At 36.6% G+C, this 23363-nt stretch overlaps 1 protein-coding gene across 5 annotated transcripts in view; it reads left to right on the top strand.

Moving 5' to 3' along the window:
- TAF2 (TATA-box binding protein associated factor 2) overlaps positions 1–14602 on the top strand; it is a 98277-nt gene extending 83675 nt beyond the window's left edge. For 3 of the 5 annotated variants that reach the window (XM_055349247.2, XM_055349246.2, XM_055349250.2), the window contains 4 exons: positions 341–496; positions 972–1077; positions 2708–2830; positions 13183–14602. In XM_055349247.2, coding sequence (XP_055205222.1) covers positions 341–496; positions 972–1077; positions 2708–2830; positions 13183–13445 — 648 coding nt within the window. In that variant the 3' untranslated portion in view covers positions 13446–14602. The remainder of the gene's footprint in view (positions 1–340; positions 497–971; positions 1078–2707; positions 2831–13182) is intronic. The other 2 variants (XM_055349249.2, XM_055349248.2) reach the window with 1 other exon arrangement.
- Positions 14603–23363: the final 8761 nt, after the last annotated feature.

Raw genomic sequence — 23363 nt, 5'->3', positions numbered from 1 at the left:
CAGATCTACATACTTATCAACCTGTGAAAATTGATATATTTATAATTCTTGCTCATATATGTTAATTTATCCACATTCGCACTGCAGGCTAAGAGGAGAAAATGGCATCAAAGGACATGTTCTTTTGGGAAAGCTCTAAAAGTTCACTTAAATACCTCCCTTCTCCCCCCAAAAAGACCAGCAGACAAGAAAAGATTACATTTATTTTAAGCCCATTGCTGATAATTTCTAGCCCCTGGGCATGCTCTAATCTGCATGGTTGCTATAGCTATTAGTTTTCAGCTATAATATGAGCTACTCATCTTCAGAAATCTAATTTTGATCTTGAATATTGCCGCAGGAAGATGATCACCTTGCCAAGGAAGCATCATGTAATATATCAGCTCATCAGCAGGCAGTGAAGAGGAAGTCTGATACACCACTGGGGTCCCCACTAGAACCTGGTCAAATACTGGAGAAGAATGAGGATAGCAGTAAAGTCAAACTCAAAATCAGAGTAAGAAATACAGGTTAAACCTGTATTAACAGTGTAGGATATTCACCTTCTTGTAAATCTTTTTGAATACTTGCAGTGGTTTTTCCTTAGCAGGAACACACGTGACAGACTGCATTATAAAACTCAAAGGTCCTTCTGAGACATTCGAACCAAGTATTTAACTTATATTATCACATAATTCTTCTCTATTTGGGGGAGGAACTATGTGTGCACGTTCCACCACAACTCACTACTTTTTCTCACAAAATAGGAGTAGATTTTAGTTGCTATTACATTTCCAGTAATTTCTAATTGGCTTCTTTTAGAGGCTGGACCACATAATCTTTTCTTTCTCTTAATATCTTTGAAGAAAGAAACTACTTTTTATTTTAAGATTATATGGGGGCCTCTCTGCTACTTTTCCTAAGAGCTAAGATCCAAACATAACATGATGTAATGGTTCTTTTATCCTCTGTTTTATGTGTGTGTGTTTTAGTTTTCCAGTTCTCAAGATGAGGAGGAGATTGATATGGATACTGTTCATGATAGCCAGGCCTTCATTTCCCATCATTTAAACATGCTTGAAAGGCCGTCAACTCCAGGTAAGATTAGTATTCTGCAATCATTGAGGAGATGGAGACATTGGTTGATATCAGTATTCTAATGTGTGTTACTTTATTTTCAAATGAACAACTATAAAGTTTAAAATTAGCCAGCTTAAAATGTTAAATTGTATCAGGTTATAACATAAATTGGCAAAATAACAAATAGAAAAAGTGCTTCTTTTGGCTTTTTTATTTTGGTCCTTTTTAAGTATTTGCTTGTATAAAATCCATCATTCAGATTCTTTCTAGTAGCTCTGATTTCTCTTTTGTGTGTGTATGTGGTAGACTTGACTTCATGTAACCATAGTTACATTAATTTTTTTAACTGCAGTTAAAGCTGCTTGTAGCACCACTTTCTCTTTTTGCCTGCCTATCTCATATAATATTATGTCAGTCATTTTCCTACATCATTCAAAAAGCATGTTTTCTTTTGAAAATACTACCTAAGACAACATAGAGTCAATATATTAAGATTTACCTTGTCATTTCCTTATTGATAGTCATTAGGTTGTTTTTCATTTTTATGTATTGTAGGTAATTCTGCACTTTATTTTTTTGTTAATTTATGTTTCTTGGATAAATTTCCCGAAATGTATTATTAGTGAAAAGATTAATGTTAGCTATATTGTGAGATACATGTCTTTAGATTTTCATAGCTCTTGATATGTATTGCCATGTTTTTTGAGAGATTATACCAGTTTATATCATAAGCTTTTTCTAATTTTTAAGGAATAAAAGCCTTTGATAAAAGTTATGACATATAGTAATAAAGCAAGTATCTGTGTACCTGCCACTGAAGTTAACATGTACATTATATATCATGCACAGATGTTTCGTATATGCTTCTTCCCTGGTCCTGTTCTACTGCGTTTCCACTACAAGTAACTACTATATTGCATTTTCTTTTTTTTTCTTAATTTCATTCTGTTGCTTTTCTTTATAGTGTTCCACATAGGTATGTGATCCTGTATGTTTAGTTGCACTTGTTTTTTGAATTTTTTAAGAAATGGTATAACATGACTTGCTTTTTTTCACTTAGCGTTATGTTTCTAAAATTCTTATTGGTATATAGGTTGTAATTCATTAATTTTCATTTATGACCATTATCTGTCATAGCACTTGTCATCAGTGTAATAATTCAGAACTTTTAGAGTAACTGTAAAATAACTCAGGTTTACTGTTTTTGTTTTTTAGGGTTTTTTAAATTTTTTTTTTTAAGATGGAGTCTCACTCTGTTTCCCAGGCTGGAGTGCGGTAGTGCCATCTCTGCTAACTGCAGCCTTTGCCTCCCGGGTTCAAGTGACTCTCTTGCCTCAGCCTCCCAAGTAGCTGGGACTACAGGCGCGCACCACCATGCCCGGCTAATTTTTGTATTTTTAGTAGAGACGGGGTCTAGGCTGGTCTTGAACTCCTGGCCTCAAGCGATCCTCCCTCCTCAGCCTCCGAAAGCATTGGGATTAAAGATGTGAGCCACTCCACCCAGCTAGTATTCTTTCAATTGTTAGAATTTTACTGTGGATGAATTGCTTCTGTCTTTAAGGCTAGCTTATAAAAACCTGTCAGCCTTTTTTTTCTTTTGGGAAACAAAGAAATAAATCCCTCTTTTTTCTCTTGTTTGGCATTTTAGGGCTCTCGAAATATCGGCCAGCTAGCTCCCGATCTGCTTTAATACCCCAGCATTCAGCAGGCTGTGACAGCACACCCACCACAAAACCCCAGTGGAGTTTGGAACTTGCACGGAAGGGAACAGGTAAAAATAATTAATCATAATTAATATTATTTTGTTCAAGAACAAATCTATAAATGTAATAGAGTTACTTCATCAACTTTAAAAAACCCTTTAAAAATACAGATCTTAGGACTTGGCTTTTCTTGTAATACATTGAGCTTATATTGTCTAACTTTAAAGACTATTTTAAAATAGACTTTTCTTTTTCAAAAGTAATGTATTCCTATTATAGAAACTTGGAAATAAAAGAAAATTAGGTGAGAAAAAAATTATCCCCCATATGCCATTTAAAGATAATTTAAAAGATAATGCCATTTAATTATAATGAACATTTTGCTCTTTCTTTGCCATGCTTTTTCTAAGAATATTATGACAAATGCCAACTTCAATAGAAACCATCTAATTTGTACCTTTATAAAAAAGATATAAACGCATAAAATAAAAAATCAACCACTTATCCCCCACTCGTGTATATAATTGGTGATTCACTCCTGAAGACTTGATGCTATATTCTCTTATATCATTTCACAGTAATTGGGCTTAAGTTTGTGAAAAGTAATTTAATTCAGATGTGTTTGTTACCTATTCTGTTTCACATTGTTTTCTGCTTATTCTGTTTCATCACTTATAAAGAGAGGATTATAATCCAAATGAAGTGCAAACATTTGATGCTGACGAACTACCGTGAAACAAAGATTCAGTCCTCAAATTCTGAAGGAACAGGGAGTGAAAAAACAAGATACATAAACAAAATCATTTTTAAAGAATAGTTTTTCCAGAAGTAGACAGACTTTACAGTCTGTGAACTTCTGATTATATTCCAGTTGATGGACTTTGCTTATATAAATTATGTTTTTATCTGATATTTTAAAGAGTGCTGTTTATTGCTTTGAGGAGCTTACAAATTAACTGTTATTAACAGGGGACTTCAAACAAAAGCAGCACATTAAACTGTTTTGATGTTGAGACCCCAGACTGTTGATTGCTTACCGTTCTTCGTGTGTTCTGTGCATTTATTGGAATAGATTCACCTAAAATATGTTTCAGAAAGAAATCAGTTGGGGACTTATTGCACTTACTTTAATGAGTGAGTTTTGATATTTCTTGGCCCTTCCTGATTTTTTGTATTCTTTTGGTTTTGGTGTAATTTTGAAATTTTACTAGATGTAAATAATTTTCTACATTTTTAAAAATTATAAAGCTTAGAGAATTTCAAACTCCTTCATACAGTTTGAGGATGATGCTTCTGCTTACCTTTAAAAAAAAATTATCTCTAAATTTCCGAGAGTCTAATCAATTACTGTTCCAAAAAGAGTCAGAATACATTTGGTTTGTCTTAACGGTGTGGCACATTAACCTATGTAGAAGCAAATCTGAACACTTTTTTTTGTGCCCACCAGTGTGCCTTTTTATCATTGATCCTTATTGCTTTTAAAAATACATTTTCACTTTTTTTCAGGTCTTTCTTTATAGGCTTTTAGTTCTCATGGCATCATATGGGAAGACTGGGGAGAAAGAAACACAGCCCTAATGGTGGGGAATAGGAATGCATTAACATTTGAGTTTTGGCTGCTATTAGTGTCGGGTCCTTTCTTGGCATGAGGCAAAAATGTATACCAGTTAGATGGACTGATCTAGTAATCTTAACTTTGAATATATTCTTTAATGTGACTGTAATTTCCTTTAAATGTGTTTTTGCTGTTCAGTACTCTGAGGTCACTGAGCAAGTCTTAAAATTCAACAGTGATATTACAAGAATGTAGAAAACCTTCATTTTACAAATAATAGTGTTTTGAAGGTTTATTTATAAATATATTTATTTTGGAATTTTGAATGCAGTTTTTCTATAGGTAGTTTTTTCTTCTTCTTCTTTTTTTTTTTTTTTTTTTTTTTTTTGAGACAGTCTCGCTCTGTCACCCAGGCTGCAGTGCAGTGATGCGATCTTGGCTCACTGCAACCTCCACCTCCTGGGTTCAAGTGATTCTCGTACCTCAGCTTCCTAAGTAGCTGGGATTACAGGCATGCATCACCACACCCGGCTAATTTTTTTTTTTTTTTTTTTAGTAGAGACAGGATTTCACCATATTGGCCAGGCTCGTCTCAAACTCCTGGCCTCAAGTGATCACCAGCCTCAGCCTCCCAAAGTGCTAGGATCACAGGTGTGAGCCACCAGGCCTGGCGACATTGTTTTATTTGTTAAGTAACTTTCCCAAACTAGCCAACAAAAGCTTTACAACTCCTACCATACATCAAGAATACAAATATCAAACCTAGCCCTTGTGTGTATCAACGTTTCTGTGAGAAGATTCACTCAGAGCTCCAACTTTTGGCATGTGGGAAGCATAACTTTAGCCTAACCCAAGTCAAGTCAAATTGGCAGTGAAAAAGGAATTTCTTCTCTTCCTGCCTCCCAGCAGAAGCTGAAGATCTCTTACCATGGCAGCCACCTTTCTTGGGGTTGAGAGTTGCGGGTTTAGGAGGGAGACAGCACTGGTGAGGGAAGCTGTGACCTCTCTTCAGTCTCTAGGGATTCTAGATTAGAGATCACAAATGAGGTTTTTTGGCCTATATCCAGTTCATCAAGCTGAGGCATCTTCTTATAAGTCTCACAAAAGTTTTTGAAGTAGATAACTAAAAATGAAGAGGTTACACATAAAAATATGGATTTCCTTTTACTCTGATAGAGACATTCAGGAAACAAAGAAAAAAAGCAATTCTGGATTTCTAGCTTTTCTTGAAAAAGTGTGAGAGGCTTTTTTAGTAAGGCGTGTGATCTCTTATGCTGCACCCAGTAGTCTGTTTACTCATTTATGCTGTTCCTCAGGACAAGGCTTTTGAGTTTCCGGCCTCTGCTTTTTATTTTATTTTATTATTTTATTTTATTCATGAGCTGAGATGAAGTCCTAGATGGCCCCCTTAGAGCCAAGGAGCCCGATGATAATTGAGAACTGGAATGTGTTACAGACCTTGTCTAGGAGGGATAGAAAAAGAATATGGGTTTAAAGAAGAGATGGAAACTGTTAAGTAGAGGACACATTATGGTTTACTTTTTAACCCTGCTTCCCCAGTTTTCCCTTTCCTTGCATTTGATAGTAGAATATTTTAGGGCAGGATCATATGTGGGTGTTAGATTAAGCCATTGGGATGAGAAGGGAGAAATGGCAAGAGTATTTTCCTTCATTACTTTATTATTTATTTTCCTTTTCCTGAGGTAAGGAAGGGGATATAAAGAAATGGCCTTTATGGTTCCCATGGTGATAGGGATGAACATACGATATTCTCTCCCTTCTCACCACAGCAGCTCCCTGTCTGTTACTGCAGAGCTTGAGGTGACTGGACTGTCTCCCAGGTTACTGTAGGGATTGCAGTGCTGGAGAGGAGAGGCCAGGCAAGGGAAACAAGGAGCAAGGGAATTCCCTAGTGGTTTTTGTGGGAAAGAAGCGGAGAGTTTCTGCAGCTGCCTAGCTAGGGCTGCAGTATTATGTAATGCCTTCTTGCATAAGTCAGAAAAACACAATTCTGGTAAATTTTTTAATTAAAAAAAAAAAAAAACTTCTTTAAAGCTTGAGAGTTTGCCCTAGAGGTCTTTCTTTTGAAACCAGTACGAAAAACAGACTTTGATTTTTTTATCCTTAAATTATAATGATATAATTCTACATTTTTTTTACAGTGATCTAAACAATCTGAAGAACAGAACTTACACCTTTCCTAATAAAAACTGCAGGTTTTGTGTTAAATTTAAACATATACCTAAGGTGAATGAATTTACTAGAATTAGCAGGTTATTCACGGTTTCTTATCAGCACTTTCATCACATGGGCTGAAATCCTTCCACATTAGACTTACATTAAGTACCTCTTTCTGTTTGTTTTACATTTGTTAACTCGACTGCAGCTAACCCTTATCCATGGTGCATTTTATTTGGTCTCCAGGAAAGATTTTACATTGAGTAGAACAATACAACTCTGAACGTCTCTTTTGTTCTTTCCATATAACATGAAATAGGAAAATTTTTTTATTGTGAATTAAATGTATCTCCTTTCTCTGATATATTTGCTGTTTAGAAGAGTGACATGTATTTCAGGTTACTAAAAGGACTTTTATTAGCCTAAAGATGAGTGGTGCCTGTGAATGGACAATTTAGCAGACATCTTGTAAATCCCTGAAAGGATATGTGAAATTATCTGTGTAAATGTTTGTATCAAGGGATGGTAATATATGTATTGTCTTGATAGAGTTCTATAGATGACCTCATTATGCTCCTATGAAAGTAAACTTGTGTGTGTCCCAAATCTGATTATAAGAAAATTACGCTTTCTTACCACCTTAGATTAGAGCTGGTAAACATTATTTAGGAGAGATAGATAATAAGCAAAACATATATACGTACATATATATAGAGAGAAAAAGAATATATAAACATATATTCTCTAGAGAGAATAAATAAAACATAAAATAAAAATATATATACAACTGTATATATATAGTATACTTATATTCAATTATAGTATATAGTATGCAATTATAGTTTATAGTATAAGTGAAAACTTAAGAACTAAAGGTTGTTGGTGATGATAGGGTAGCATAGATCATTTGTTCTCCTGTTACTGCCAATTAACATATTTGTGTATGTGTCTTTTCACATATGCATGAGCATATTAATGGGATTAAATTCTTGGAAAACTTTCCAAAGGAATATAGGCATGTAACACTTTCATGGTATTGCCAGATTGCTTTAATTTCTCCTTTAAAAAAAAGCTTTAGGCCAGGCACGGTGGCTCACGCCTGTAATCCCAGCACTTTGGGAGGCCAAGGTGGGGGATCATTTGAGGTCAGGAGTTAAAGACCAGCCTGGCCAACATGGTGAAATCCTGCTTCTACTAAAAATACAAAAATTAGCTGGGCATGGTGGTACGCACCTGTAATCCTAGCTACTCGGGAGGCTGAGGCAGGAGATTCGCTTGGACCTGGGAAGCGGAGGTTTTAGTAAGCCGAAATCATGCCACTGTACTCCAGCCTGGGCGACAGAGTGAGACTCTGTCTCAAAAAAAAAAAAGAAAAAGATAAAAGCTTTATTATAGAGAACTGTAAAGTAGTCAGACAAGTATAATGAGGCCCCTGTATCTGTTACTCAGCTTCAACAATAGTTGGTTCATGGTCAGTCTTATTTAATCTTACCCATTTCTACCCTTCTGAATTATTTTGAAGTGAATCCCAAATATAATATAATTTTATTCATAAATTATTTAGTATGTATCTGTAAAAGTAGCACATTAAAAAGTCATAACCACAGTAATGTTATACCTAAAAAACTTACTAATTCTTTTATGTCATTAAATATCCAGTCACTGTTTAAGTTTCAGTTGACTCTAAATGCCGTTATTTATTTTTATTTTTAACAATTTATTTGTTTAAATCAGTGTCCACGTAGGGTCCACATTGCAGTTGGCTGATATAGCCTTTGTATCTTTTTGAATCTAACATTTCCTGTTCATACCTCTTTTCTTCTCCCTTACAATGTATTTGTTAAAGAAGCCAGATTTTTGTTCTGTACTTTTTATTCTAGTGTTTCCAACTCATACCTCTTTTCTTTTCCTCTCTTAACATTTGTTAAAGAAACTAGGTTTTGTTCTGTACTTTTCAAGTCTGTATTTTATTAATTTTATACCCATGATATAATTAACATGTTAAGTTCTCTAGTTTCTGTAAATTTGTAGTTGTATCTAGAATTCTAATTGGATTCAGGTTTACAGAGGGTATGTGTTCTTTAGTCTGGAAGCATACAATGTCTGGTCGACTCTTTTTGAGGTTAACCACTATAGATGTTCAAACTAGATTCCTTAATTCATTAAGTTGCAAGATAGTGATATTTCAATTTATACTTTCATTTTTATTTATAAGCTGGATTACTTCTATAAAGCTAAATTTCTCTTCATTTACTATTACCCAGTGGTATAAGTCTATAGGAAAACAAAGATAAATGCTTAATTTTTCTATGTATTTAATAATTTTCAAAGTAATGAGTTGTTGACTAGCAATCTCCAATGGTGAGCAGTCATTTTCAGTCTATCACAATTATTGTCCTTATCAGTATTCAATTTGTTCCATCTTTGGACTAAGTTCATTTGACAAGATTTTAACTTCCTTGCAGTTAGACCCTGTGTTTCAAGCTCATCTTGTAAATATTCTGTCATAGACCTGGAATTAGCCATTTGTCGTCCTAGGAGCCCTGGTTTCTAACTCCTTTGTCCTTGGTGCTAACTAATCCATTGTCTTCTTGGTAGACTTCATGTATCTCAAGAGAAATGCAAGATTTATTACCAATATTTCTTTAATGCAAAGTGTAAGGCCACTGTCTAGACAAAAAATTGGATTCACTTTTGAAGTGGTTGTAAGTATTCTTTTGAAAGATTACACCTACAAATGCTCAGTTGCCCATTAGGCAGTTGCCTGTGCTGAGAAGTACAGGTTCCAACATAATGATTGGCTTTCTGCAATCCAAGTAGTTTGGTAGGTGTTTAGGATTAAAGGATAAAACTTCTTTCTTCTCTGAAATGCAGAAGAGAACCTCAAGCTCCCAAGAGTGCAGACAGCCAACAAGAAAGCTGCAAAGTCTGTTGATATAGAATGATTAAATAATGAGATGGAAGCTAAAGGAATTTGTTCATGAGACTTTAAAGCTTCTTATTACTTCTTATCACCCGCCTGTGTATTCTGTTAGGTATTGGCCTATTCCCATATTCATAGAATCAGGAACATATTCATGCAATTTATGTATTAAAATCTGAATTAAAATATGGTAGCATATATGGCTGAAAGTAAATCAGATAATCTCAATATTTTTGTCCTTTTAAAGAATATCTGGGTACCAGTTATTACAGAAGATACAGTTCTCCAAACTTGCCTGTATATATAAATAATATATTTAGCTTTTACTTGAGTATCAGTGTTGGCTTTATTACAAAGTTTATGAATATAAGAAATAGAATTTTGGGATACTAAAATGTGAATAATAAGTGAGCACAGAAACTTTGATTTGTTCACGTGTTCTAAAATATTGGAGCAGTGCCTGACAAAGAGGAAGTACAGGAGTCAAATACCACTTGAATGGATGAGCTATAATAGTTTTTGTGCATTATTTTTCTCTCCTCGAAATCAGTGACCTTCAAGTTATATTTAGTTGGACTAAGTTCACCTGACATTTAAAAAGAAACACAACTGTATAATTCTGTTATAGTCATTCATTCATTCATTTAGCAAGCTTTGTTAGAGGGGGCAGGGTAGGGGATGATAGGTACTGTGCTGTATGTTGGGACACAAATTTGAAAAAGACAAACTTCCTGTCCTCAAGAGGCTATCAGTTTAATGGAAGAGACTCAAAGACAAAAGAAATACAGCAGTCCATCTTGGTGTAGATGAACACTGTAGCATCGTGGTTAAGAGTAAGACTCTGGAGTCAGGCTCTTTAGATTTGTGGCTCAGACCTGCCAGTACCACCTTGGGCAAATTACTTAAATCTCTCTTTGACTTAATTCCCTTATCTGTATTATGCTGTGGAAACATGAACGAACCAGTTGCTTTGGGAAATTTGAAGAAAACCATCCAAAGAAACATTTGAATTAGGTTTTAAATTATTGAAGAAACTAAGATGTTCTTTGTTTCCTTATCTCTTCCTTTAGGTTGCAGCTTAACCATTACTTTCCTGGAGAACTTCGCCTCTCTAATCCCCCTCTTCCCCCAACTAATTTAAGTGCCCTGTTGTGCTCCTGTTTCACTTTATGTTTTGCCTTTTTATTACTCAGGTTCACTTACTCAATTTATTTCTTCTTTGCTAGTCTGTAAGCTCCTAGGAGGGATGAGGGCTGATATCTGTCTAGTTTATCAATATTTTCCCCAGTTCCAATATAGTTTCTGATGTTTATTAAATGAGTGTATCAGTTAGACAAGAAATAAGGAAAGAAGGACATCCCAAGCATAGGGAATAGCATTTAGAAATACACAGTGTTATGAAAGGTTTAGCCTAGAGTAGTACATAGAAAGGAAGAATGGAAGGCTGGAAAGGTAACTTCAGGACAGATTATGAACTGTCAATAAATAAAATTAGTACTGCAATGTAATTTTTAGAAAGCTTCTGTGGTGATGTCTGTTTTGGTGAAAACCATGATTTGGGGGCTGGTTTGGATCAAACTTAGTGCTGAGAAATTTACTTTTTTAAAAAAAGAAACTACATTGAAATCTATTTTAGTGAAAAGCCTTTTCTTTTTTTTTTTTTAGCTAGTTTGGATTAATATATATAATATATTTTTTCAGAAATTCCTGCACTGAAGTCCAAGGAATTTATCTTTTGTACTGTCAGTAGAACCAACCGGGTTTTTAAGCAGATAAAAAGCAGCTTTGTTTAGGAAGACCATGATGCAGCAGGGTTTCCCAGCCTGGACACTGTTGACATTTTAGGCATAATTCGTTGTTGGGGGTATAGGGGTGTCTTGTGCATTTTAAGATGTTTGCCAGCATCTCTGGCCTCTACTCGTAGGATGTCAGTAACAAAATGTCTCTGAATATTGCCAAGTAACCCTTTGGGGGCAAAATCACCGCTGGTGTTCTGAGAACCACTGCTGTGAACTACATATACATTAGACACTTAATCCATAAGATACTTCAGGCAGAGAAACCTTAGTGACTAGGAGGAGACTAGTACCTAGTATCTATAATACTAGTACCCATAATCCAGATGAGGTGAGGTGGTCTGAATTAATACAGTTGCAGACAGGATTAGGATGGGGGGGGGGGGGCGGATTTAAGAGATATTTATGAGAATCAACAATATTTGGTAACCACGTAGCTCTGGAAGGGAGGGAATCTGAAATGAATCTTAGGCTTAAGTTGGCTGCATGTAAAGCAATACCATTAACCTATAAATATATAGAGAGATTTGTTTCTCAGAGTATGCCCAAGGATTATAGGCCTATGGGTCTGGAGGAAAAAGCAAATCTGTACACTAGAGTTGGAGAACTACTGTTATAGATTCCTAGATGGATAGAATGTTAAAACTGTAGAGAACCTTTGAGGACATTTGATCTAGATTTTTAGATAATGAACTAGACCCAGAGAGATGAAGTATAGCTAAAGGCCAACAGGACAACCTAGTCTAGAGTATGGGCCTTCTAATTCTGTTTCTTTCTTTGTACTGATACTACTCTCATCTGTGTAGAGAGACAGATGTTCCCTTTATAGACTCCCCACCTTTTCTGGGTTTCTTAAGCTATGCATTCTGAATCTTCTTAGAGTTCATTTGTCTATCCCTAGAAATTGTCTTAAGGAGCTATACAAATGTTTGATTTTCACTGAGATACCATTATCAGTAGCTAGAATAGCATGTTTATGTGTCTATCAGTTGTTCTCCAGATGGCACAAAGAAAATAGAATCATCCTTTGGTATATGCAGGGGGGATTAGTTCCAAGATCCCTCCCTGGTATACGAAAATCCATGCATACTCAAGTCCTGCAGTCAGCCCATATGAAAAACCAGCTCTTCTATCTATATGCAGGTTTTGCATCCTTCAAATCTGTATTTTCAATCTGCGTTTGGTTAAAAAAAAAAGTTCACATATAAATGGGCTCATGCAGTTCAAACCCATGTTGTTCAAGGGTCAACTGTACTGTCATCTTCCCCTCCCCTATACCTTAGAGCAATTGAGTGAGTTATGTAATAGAGTGAGTTGACCAATGTTGGTCGTTTTTTGTTTGTTTGTTTATTAAGATGGAGTCTCACTCTATCACCCAGGCTGGAGTGCAGTGGCACGATCTCAGCTCACTGCAACCTCGGCCTCCCAGGTTCAAGTGATTCTCCTACCTCAGCCTCCCAAGTACCTGGGATTACAGGCACCCGCCACCATGCCCGGCTAATTTTTGTATTTTTGGTAAAGATAGAGTTTGACCACATTGGCCAGGCTGGTTTCGAACTCCTGACCTCAAGTGATCTACCCGCCTTGGCCTCCCAAAGTGCTGGGATTACAGGAGTGAGCCACCGTGCCCGGACCTAGTGTGGGTCTTAACCTATAACACCATGTGTAATATTGTTTTTTCATAATACTTAGAAAATATTAATTTTTAAAAGATGATTTGGTAACACACTGGTATATGGCCAAATTTGTGTAGACTATAAGGAACTATATATTCAACTTCCTGGCCACAATGCTGAAAAACTCTGTGTGTAACTAATTACATGTCTTATTTAGATACTTCTCCCATTCCTGATAAAGTGATAAAAACTTAGGAATCCCTCTTTACATACTGTCATCAGCTTCCTCTTTCTTTAGTCTGGCTTTCCTTATCATCAGCAGGAATTCATTTGGGTATTTTTAATCTTGAAGGTAAAGAACAAGCACCTCTGGAGATGAGTATGCATCCAGCGGCAAGCGCTCCACTCTCAGTCTTTACTAAGGAATCTACAGCCTCCAAACACAGTGACCACCATCACCACCATCACCATGAGCACAAGAAAAAGAAGAAGAAGCATAAACATAAGCACAAACACAAGCATAAGCATGACAGTAAAGAAAAGGACAAGGAGCCTTTCACTTTCTCCAGCCCTGCCAGTGGCAGGTCTATTCGTTCTCCTTCCCTTTCAGACTGAGAAGGGGACAAAGAGACCTTTCCTTTCATGTCCAGAAGAATGTATGTAACTAAAGCTTTGTCCTCTGTGAAGAATGATAAAAGGGAGGGGGGAAAGGATTCGCCTCTCCTACAGAAATTCTGAGTTCATTTAAGTTCTAAGCATTTGATTTACATTATTTATAAAGTTGGGATCTAATTAGGAAAATGTGTTTTGTAGTTCTGGATAAACTATTTCATCCGCTGTTTCCTCCCCAAAACACACACACAGAGCAAACTCCCTTTCATAAAAGCCCTCATATCCACTGGCAGTCCCCGTTCGCATCATGGTCTCCATGTGTACCGCCAAAGTCAATTATGTTTGAAAGCCTTTGGTGGATGTTATGGGGCAAAGTTATGATTTACACAGAAGCAACTGCCAAATCTGTGGTGCAACCACTATCTCCAGTGAAATATTGTATAACACCATTTGGAACTACTGAAAAGACAGTGGCTTTTCTACAGTACTCTTCCTTATTGCACCATTTTTGTATTAACCGTAGAAACTAAGCATGAGAATTTATGAACAAAGAATATGTTATTTTTCCTTTTGCTCTAAAATACTGAGATTTGGGGAAGCAATTCTTTTTTAAAAAAATTTTGAATAACTATCTTTTGATAACACATTCGGCGGTTACGATGTTGGAATTTAGCAGAACTATCAAATCCAAAATTATTTTCAAATCAAGATGTTTAAATTATAAGTTTTTTTGTTTTGTTTTCCAGTAAGTATAAATGAAAATATTCATATGTAAAATATGTTTTGCTTAATGTGGACAATTTACACACCCAACACATACTGTTTCCAAAATTATTTCTGTATGACACAAAGTATGATACCTTTAAAAAGGTGAGCTTATATATTGTTTATTAACCTGGAAATAGACAATTTGGCTCTCATACCATAAGCATTTAAAAACATATGAAATATTTTGATTTCATTGTATGGTGGTGTGTTTTTATTTTTATTTCTGAATTTTCCATGTGCTTTAATATTTGTTTAAGAATATTTTTTATATCCGTTCAATTTTTATCATTCCCCTTATCATTAGAAAGTTTGACAAAAATACTTGAATCTTGGACCTCTAAATATACTTTTAGTTGTGTTTAACTTGTTTAATAAATAACTTTTTAAGTTGATCATTCTGTCTTTGTAGCTTTTTATATTTTGTGTTACCTTCTTGTGTGTGTATATATAATAAACCTGTCCACATAGTTTGCAGAGAGCTTTGTGAATAGGTGGGATTTTTAGCTGGCCTCACTAGGAGGAATGATTTCAGTAGGCTGAGATGGGGTAAAGTTCTCTCAGCAGAAGAAACAGTATCTTCAAAGGTATGTAGGAAAGCAAGGGTGTGTTCAGGAATTAGAAGGCTGTGCAGCTGGCCTGGAGTATAAGTGCAAAGGGAATATGATCAGATGTTGAAGGGCCTAAATGACAGTTATTTAAAGTTTCAATTAATTGAATGTTGTCCAACTGAAATTATTTTTGGAAAACAGGATATTTTAGAGTGTATAGTGATACCATATATAGAATTCCCAACTTTGAAAATTCTAAGCACACATTTCAAAATAATTACTTGTGTTATAGGAAGACATTGATAAATAATAGCTAGCTGTTATAATTCAGGCACCTCTTGTATGCTAGACATTGTACCAGGAACCTTATGTATATTATTTCTTTATCAGATGTTTATATTGGATGTTTCTTCCAGGGAACTTCTTTTTATGGTGAACTCTTGATTATTTATGCTTCGGGTTGGGAGCAGACAATGCAAAAGGTATTTTATTCACATTTTTGAAATAGATAATTAAACACAATGCAGTTTCAGTCTAAGTCTCCCAGTCTCCTTTCCCAGAGGCAGTAATTTTTTGACAGTATTATATATATCTTTCCAGCACACCAGTCTATATATATATTTCCATATATTTTTACAGTATGTACAGATTTTTTAAAACAAGCAGTAGCATATAATACAGACTTGCAGAAATTGTTTTTTTTTTAAATTATGCTTTATCTTTTATGGCTTTTGCATATTATGTCATAGTTACAAAGATCTTCCTCATTCTACAATTATATAATAATTCTTTCACTTTTTTGGAATGTTGTTAAAATTTTATGTTTCAGGTTTACGTTCTTCATCCAACTTGAATCCATCTGCAGTTTATTTTAACAAAAAAATAGGGGTTCAACTTTTTTTTTGCTTCTATTTAATTTTTTTTTTTTTTTTTGGTAGAGACAGGATCTCACCGTGTTGCCCAGGCTGGTCTTGAACTTCTGGCCACAGGCCGTCCTCCCACCTCAACCTCCCAAAGCATTGGGATTACAGGCATGAACCACCACACCCAGCCTTGTCTCAACATATTTTTTAAGTTCCCTTTTAATTTCTTCATTGACTCATTGGTAGTTCATGCGTTCAAGAGCATGTTGTTTGATTTCCATATACTTATGAATTTTCTGAAGTTCTTGTTTTGACTTCTAGTTTCATAATTGTGGTCAGAAAAATATGATTTCAAGTAGAATTTTCAGAATTTTGAAATGAACTGAAATTTAATTGAATTGACAGAAATCAAGAAGATTTCAGTCTTCTTAAATTTGCTGAAGCTTGTTTTGTGCCCTAACGTGTTAGATTCTGGAAAATGGTTCATATGTGCTCCAGAAGAATGTATACTCTGTTGCTGTTGGATTGAATGTTTTGTATATGTCTGTTAGGTACATTTGGTCTAAAGTGTTAAAGTTCAATGTTTCCTTGTTACATGTCTGAATGATCTGTCCATTGTTGAAAGTGGGGTATTGAAGGCTCCTTCAGTATCTCCTGCAATATTGTATTGCAGTCTATCTCTCCTTCAGATCCTTTAATATTTCTCTTATATATAGTATTAAGATGCTTTGAGGTTGAGTGCATATGTGTTTACAATTGTAATACCCTCTGAATGAATTGGCCCTTTTGTCATTGTGTCCTTTGCCTCTTTTTTATAGTTTTTGGCTTAAATTCCATTTTGTCTGATATGATTTTTAATGTCACCCTGATATGTATACTATTAGGACTATTTTTATCATCAAAGTATGGTTTTCTTAACAATTATATATTATTCTAGAAATTTTATTACTACTTAAAAATCAGGGCTTAAAAGTATTTTTACTGTGCCGGGCGTAGTGGCTTACGCCTGTAATCCCAGCACTTTGGGAGGCTGAGGCGGGCAGATCACAAGGTCAGGAGTTTGAGACCAGCCTGACCAACATGGTGAAACCCCGTCTCTACTAAAAATACAAAAATTAGCCGAGCATGGTGGCCCGTGCCTGTAATCCCAGCTACTCAGGAGGCTGAGGCAGGAAAATTGCTTGAACCCGGGAGGCAGAGGTTACAGTGAGCCGAGATTGTGCCACTGCACTCTGGCCTGGACGACAGAGCGAAGAGCGAGACTCCATCTCAAGATATATGTGTGTGTGTGTGTGTGTGTGTGTGTGTGTGTATTTTTTTTTACTGTTTAGTAAAATGACACATAATTAATGAGACCTCCTTTGTTCATCATACTAGAATATTGTGGCCTTATAAAATTTCCGAGCAACTACTGTTCCATATGCAAATTTTTTAACTTATTATCTGTGTAACTTAACCACAGTAATTGAATGCCAATCCACTCAGCATTGCTTCTTCCTGAAACAAACTCACTTTACTTGGTTTAGCCCAGTAATCTCTAAACATTTTTGGTTTCTTGTTCCATTTATTTTCTTTAAAAAATGAATGTACATATCTAATGTATGTATATTTATTATATGTAAGTATATATGTATTAATATAGTATGTTCATTATAAAGTATATGTAAGGCTGAGCATGGTGGCTCATGCCTGTAATTCCAGCACCTTGGGAGGCTGAGGTGGGAGGACGGCTGATGCCAGGAGTTCAATATCAGCCTGGGCAACATAGCAAGACCCCATTTCTACAAAAAAATGAAAATGAAATTAACTAGGCATGGTGGCATGAGCCTATAATCTCAGCTACTCAGGAGACTGAGGTGGGAGGTTTGCTTGTGCTCAGGAGTTTGAGGTTGTAGTGAGCTATGATCATGCCAGTGCATTCCATTCTGGGCGACAGCACAAGACCCAGTCTTTAAAAAATTTTATTTTTTTCTTGAGACAGAGTCTCGCTCTGTTGCCCAGGATGGCATACAGTGGCATGATCTCAGCTCACTGCATCCTCTACCTCCCGGAGTCAAGCAATTCTTGTACATCAGCCTCCCGAGTAGCTGGGACTACAGGCATGCACCACTATGCCCAACTAATTTTTGTATTTATAGTAGAGACAGGATTTTTCACCATGTTGGCCAGGCTGGTTTCAAACTCCTGACCTCAGGTGATCCACCCGCCTCAGCCTCCCAAAGTGCTGGGATTACAGGCATGAGCCACTGGGCCTGGCAAAAAGAAAAAAAAAAAAATTAATATTTTTCATTTTCATTTATTTACTTTTGAGGCAGGGCCTTCGTTTGTCACCCAGGCTGAAGTACAGTAGCACAAGCACAGCTCACTGCAGCCTTGACCTCCTGGGCTCAAGCGATCCTCCCACCTCAGCAACCCAAGTAGCTGGGATTACAGGTGCTACTTGGCTAATTTGTATTTGTATTCACACTTGGCTAATTTGTATTTTTGTATTTTTTTGTAGAGATGGGGTTTTGCCATGTTGTCCATGATCTCGAACTCCTGAGCTCAAGCGATCCACCCACCTCGGCCTCCCAGAATGCTGGGATTACAGGTGTGAGCCACAGTGCCCAGTGAAATAATAATTAAAAAAAAAAAAGAAGTGTCAGAAAGGATAGGATAAATATGAAGTATTAGGTTGGTGCAAACATAATTGTGGTTTTTGCATTACTTTCAATGGCAAAAACCACAAATACATTTGTACCAACCTAATAAATTATTTGTTAATGTCCTGCAGTTTGTGATAGCTTCATACTAAGTACTGAATTTATGAAGCCCCAGTGTAGACTTAGTTCAAGGTTCATTAGTAACAAGAGTTTGTCAATTCATATTTCAAATTATTTTAATTTTTTTTTGCTTTTTTTCCTCAAATCTGACTAGGAGATTTATCTTGTAATATTTAAGGACTTTTTATGCATTAACTTACCATTTATCTTGAAATATTTAAGTACTTTTTATGCATTAACTATTTAATTTTAGGCCAGGCACGGTGGCTCACATCTATAATGCCAGCACTTTGGAAGGCTGAGGCAGGCAGATCACCTGAGCTCGAGAGTTTGAGACCAGCTTGGCCAACATGGAGAAACCACATCTCTACTAAAAATACAAAATTAGCCAGGCGTGGTAGCGCATGCCTGTAATCCCAGCTTCTCAGGAGACTGAGGCAGGAGAATTGCTTGAACTCGGGAAGCAGAGGTTGCAGTGAGCCAAGATCGTGCCATTGCACTCAAGCCTGGGCAACAAGAGCGAAACTCCATCTCAAAAAAAAAAAAAATTAATTTTAGCAACAGCCATATTCGATAGGTATTATGATTATGATAAAGAATTTGAGGCACAGGAAAGTTAAGCCAAAGGTCACACAGCTTGTATGTGATAGCATTTGGATTCAAACCCAAGGGCCTGGCTCTATTTGTGTCTCCTAGATGTGTGCTGTCCAATGTGGTAGCCACTAGCCTATGTGGCTGTTTAAATAATTATATTTTTAAAATAAAACTTTAGCCCACTTAGCTATATTTTAAGTGTTCAGAAACCAGATAAGCCTAGTGACTATCAACGTTGGATAGTGCCAATCTAGAACACTTCCAGCATCACAGTAAGTTCTATTGAATTAAACAATTGGTTACCATGTTTTATCTTTTAATGTAGCTTTGGAAGAGCTCATCCTATGAAATGAGCATTAGTTTAACTTTTTTCAGTTGTTTGTCCATGCATGCATGATTGTTATTGTTTTCAATCCACTGTTTGTAGGAATCTTTGAAAGACTGTTGTCTATTTTGTAGTGTTTAATTAAAACAGATGATACAGGCCAGACGTGGTGGCTCATGCCTATAATCCCAGCACTGTGGGAGGCCGAGGCGGGCGGATCACTTGAGGTCAGGAGAGACCAGCCTGGTCAACATGGCAAAACCCATCCCTACTAAAAATTCAAAAATTAGCTGGGCATGGTGGCATGAGCCTGTAGTCCCAGCTACTCAAGAGGCTGAGGCAGGAGAATCACTTGAACCTGGGAGGTGGAGGTTGCAAGTGAGCCAAGATCGCACCACTGCACTCCAGCCTGGGTGACAGAGTGAGACTCTTAAAAAAAAAAAAAAAAAAAAAAAAGTAGATGATAGGCCAAGTGCAGTGGCTCATGCCTGTACTTCCAGCATTTTCCAAGGCCAAGGCAGGAGGATTGCTTGAGTCCAGGAGTTCAAGACAAGTCTGGGCAACATAGAGACTCCTTGTCTCTACAAAAAGTTTTTAAAAAATTAGCCAAGCATGAGGCACATGCTGTGGTCCCGGCTACTTGGGAGGCTGAGGTGGGAGGATTGCTTGAGCCTGGGAGATCAAGGCTGTAGAGAGCTATGATCATGCCACTGCACTATAATTAATTCATTAATTAAATGTAAATATTAAAACCCAGATGATATCTATAAGTTTATTTAGCTAGACACATAAACTGCAATATGCCAAATACCGGAATAATATTAAAACCCAGATGATATCTATAAGTTTATTTAGCTAGACACATAAACTGCAATATGCCAAATACTGGAATGGGTGAGAGCACCACTGTCACCAACCCCTTGATACTGGAAAATACCTAAAGTAAATAAATGAATGAAAAAAATGTAAATAGTAAAAAGAAAACAAAAACCAGATATCTTTGAGTTCATTTAGCTGGACACATATAAACTGCAATATGCAAAATAAAAAATGGGTGAGAACACTGTCACCAACCCCTTGATACTGGGAAATACATAGTCTGATGCATGATTCAGGTGAGAACCTCAGTGTCAATTTTCAGAAATAAATACAAGCAGAGGTTCTGTTATAGTCTCCCTTTGTCTCCTGGATGCTTCTCGGAGGTCACTATGCTAAATCCTTTTCCTTACATTCCTGACCTATTTATTTCCCTCTTCAGTGTTTTGCCATTTTATCATTTCTCTGTCTTCATCTTTGCAAAGGAATAAGCAAATCTTCTAGCAAGCCCAGCAGAACTATTGCTCAGCAGGGGAACGGAAATCTTATAGGAACACAGATGTTTACTATGTGGAATACAGGGCCAGGAGACAATACAGAAAGGATGAAAATAGTTCTTCAAGTTGCTTTGTTTGATTTCCTTAAAATATTGTCTTGGTTGTTTCTGTGATCAGGTAAAATTCTTTGTAATGGTTTTTGCAAACATATTTTCTGCATATAGTGCCACATTTTCTGCACCATTTTCATTAGAACTTTAAAAAATTTATGCATTTATAAAAATTGCATTTTACTTGATTTTATTGAACAAGATAAGACCTGATATCTATCTATTTGTTCATGTATGTGAGACAACAGAATGGAGGTAAATGTAGTTTCTTGTGCAAGTACTTTTCTAACAGCCTTGCAGTTTCGTATGTTTGTGTTAAAGTGAAAGATGGCAGGAAACTAATAGATGTCATGATGTCATGACTTATAAGACAATGCCGTCCTTTTTTTTTTTTTTTTTTTTTTTTGAGGCAAGGTCTTTGCTTTGCTCCCCAGGCTGGAATGCAGTGGCACAAACATGGCTCACTGCAGCCTTGACCTCTCCAGCTCAAGGGATCCTCCTGCCTCAGCCTCCCAAGTAGCTAACACTACAGGTGCCTAGCACCACACCTGGCCAATTTTTTGTATTTTTTGTAGAGGTGGGATTTTGCCATGTTGCCCAGGCTGGTCTCGAACTCCTGGGCTCAAGCAATCTGCCCTCTTCGGCCTCCTAAAGTGCTACGATTCCAGGCATGAGCCACCATGCCCAACAATGTTGTGCTTTTCAATGAGAGCACAATTGGGCATTTTAAATTGCCTTAAGACAATCTCATTTTATATTTTTCAAGGAAACTGGCTTAGGTATTTTGTGTAGAACTGTCCCACACTTTACTGGACAATTAACAACTCTGGTCTGGTCCCTGCCTACCAATCATCATTAACATGTCCAGTGATTAGACAACCATAAACTCCTCACCTGTCTTCAAATGCCCCTCCTAGTGATGGGTACTGCTCAAGTTGAGAAATACCGGGCTAACCACATTCCCTTCCAACTCTCATTACTGTCCCTCAGCTTTTAATACAGAGGATTATACAATTATACAATTGGATTAAACATTTTCATTCCAAAAAACAAAGTCCTTCTGTTTCTAATAATAACTTTGATTCATAAGCATTCACCATGTGCCTGTGCTGTGCTACACGCTTCACACCGTATTCTCATATGCTTATTGCACCAGGTCAAATGAGTGCCAGCATCCTCATTTTACAGACAAGAAAACTCTCAAGTGCACCATATGTGATTAAAATTTATCACCCAATATTTATTGAGTACATTCTACGTGCGTGATACTGAGATAAATTCAGAACAAGGTAGGCAGATTTTGTCCTCAAGGAACTTGAAGTTGCACGGCTAAGTGGAAAGGCCAAAATTTTAACCCAGGTCTGTCATTTCTAAAACAGCATACTGCCTCCTATTTCTACCACTACCTCCACCTAAATTGTCTTGAAGAAAAACTTAGCGAAATTAATCATAATTGATGAACTGTAAATAGATTTAGAAGAAGACATCTACCACTATGCAGTAATTTTTCTAGTCTTTCCCCTCTTTGGGGCTGCTGGAGTCTATATATAAACAGGCCCCTCTAGAGTAGCACAGTGCATTCTCTGAGTGGCCATAAATAAGAAAGAGCCCAGTCTCTGGCTAGAATACTTTCTCCACTCCCAGCGTCATGCTTTGCCTAGAGACCACTCAAATACCTGCTCTGACACATGAGTTTTTCAGCTTCTAACCAACCAGCCATCATTTCTTCCTCCCTCCATCCCTCTCTTTTTCCTCCTTCCCGGCTCCCATTTTTCCTTCCTTCATTCCCTCCACTCATGCATACGATATTTTGGAATGCCCACTGTTTTTCCATGTTCTAGGAAAATGATAAAATATTCAATAAAACATACAGTCCCTTTCCTCAAGGATCGTACCACTCAGAATTAACCCTCTCACTCCTTTTTCACTGTATGTATAACTCTCATAGTATTCACCATAGTGTGTCTTTCAGTGCTTTTACCATGATATTTGTTTGGAACATTAGATTAACACTGATGTGTATTGACTTAAGTGACATCCTTATCTTGTTTGGTGTGATAACTATAAGTTTGCATGCTAGTGTATAAGCTGATAAGCAGGGTTTTGTACAGCAGACAATTTGATAAAATATTTTATTTTCCTTCTCTCAAACGTTGAAGAGCAGCCTCTAGAGGCCTTTTTTGATTTTTGAACAAGGATATCTAGTTGCCTATACCAGATATTCTATGTAATATGCATATTAGATATTAAGAATACAGTAGAAAAAAAGAGCAAAAGGCTCAGCAAATTGGGTAGATCAAAAAGGTTGAAAAAATGTTATTATTTCTCAAGATAAACTTTTACCCCAAAACATGTTACTTGAATGTGTGAGTGCTCTTTTCCATTCAATTATGAGTCACCGAGGGCAGGGGTCATGTCATTAGCCTGTTTATGATGTTTATTCTGTCTTCACCATCTGGTGCCACTGCCAGTCACTGTTTGCACTTTTGAATTGAATATGAAAGCAGAAGGTGACTTTTATCAGCCAGAGGAGTAAACAATGTTGTGGAGAGATCATGGCTCTGGAAAACAGGAAACCTGTGTTCTATGCCCAACTCCGTGAGCACTCGGTGCTGTGTCCTGAATAGATTACTCAGCC

The sequence above is a fragment of the Gorilla gorilla genome, chromosome 7, assembly GCF_029281585.2.
Source record: "Gorilla gorilla gorilla isolate KB3781 chromosome 7, NHGRI_mGorGor1-v2.1_pri, whole genome shotgun sequence".
Taxonomy (NCBI): domain Eukaryota; kingdom Metazoa; phylum Chordata; class Mammalia; order Primates; family Hominidae; genus Gorilla; species Gorilla gorilla.
The sequence above is the reverse complement of the archived record's forward strand: the minus strand, read 5'-3'. Positions and strand labels throughout refer to the sequence as shown.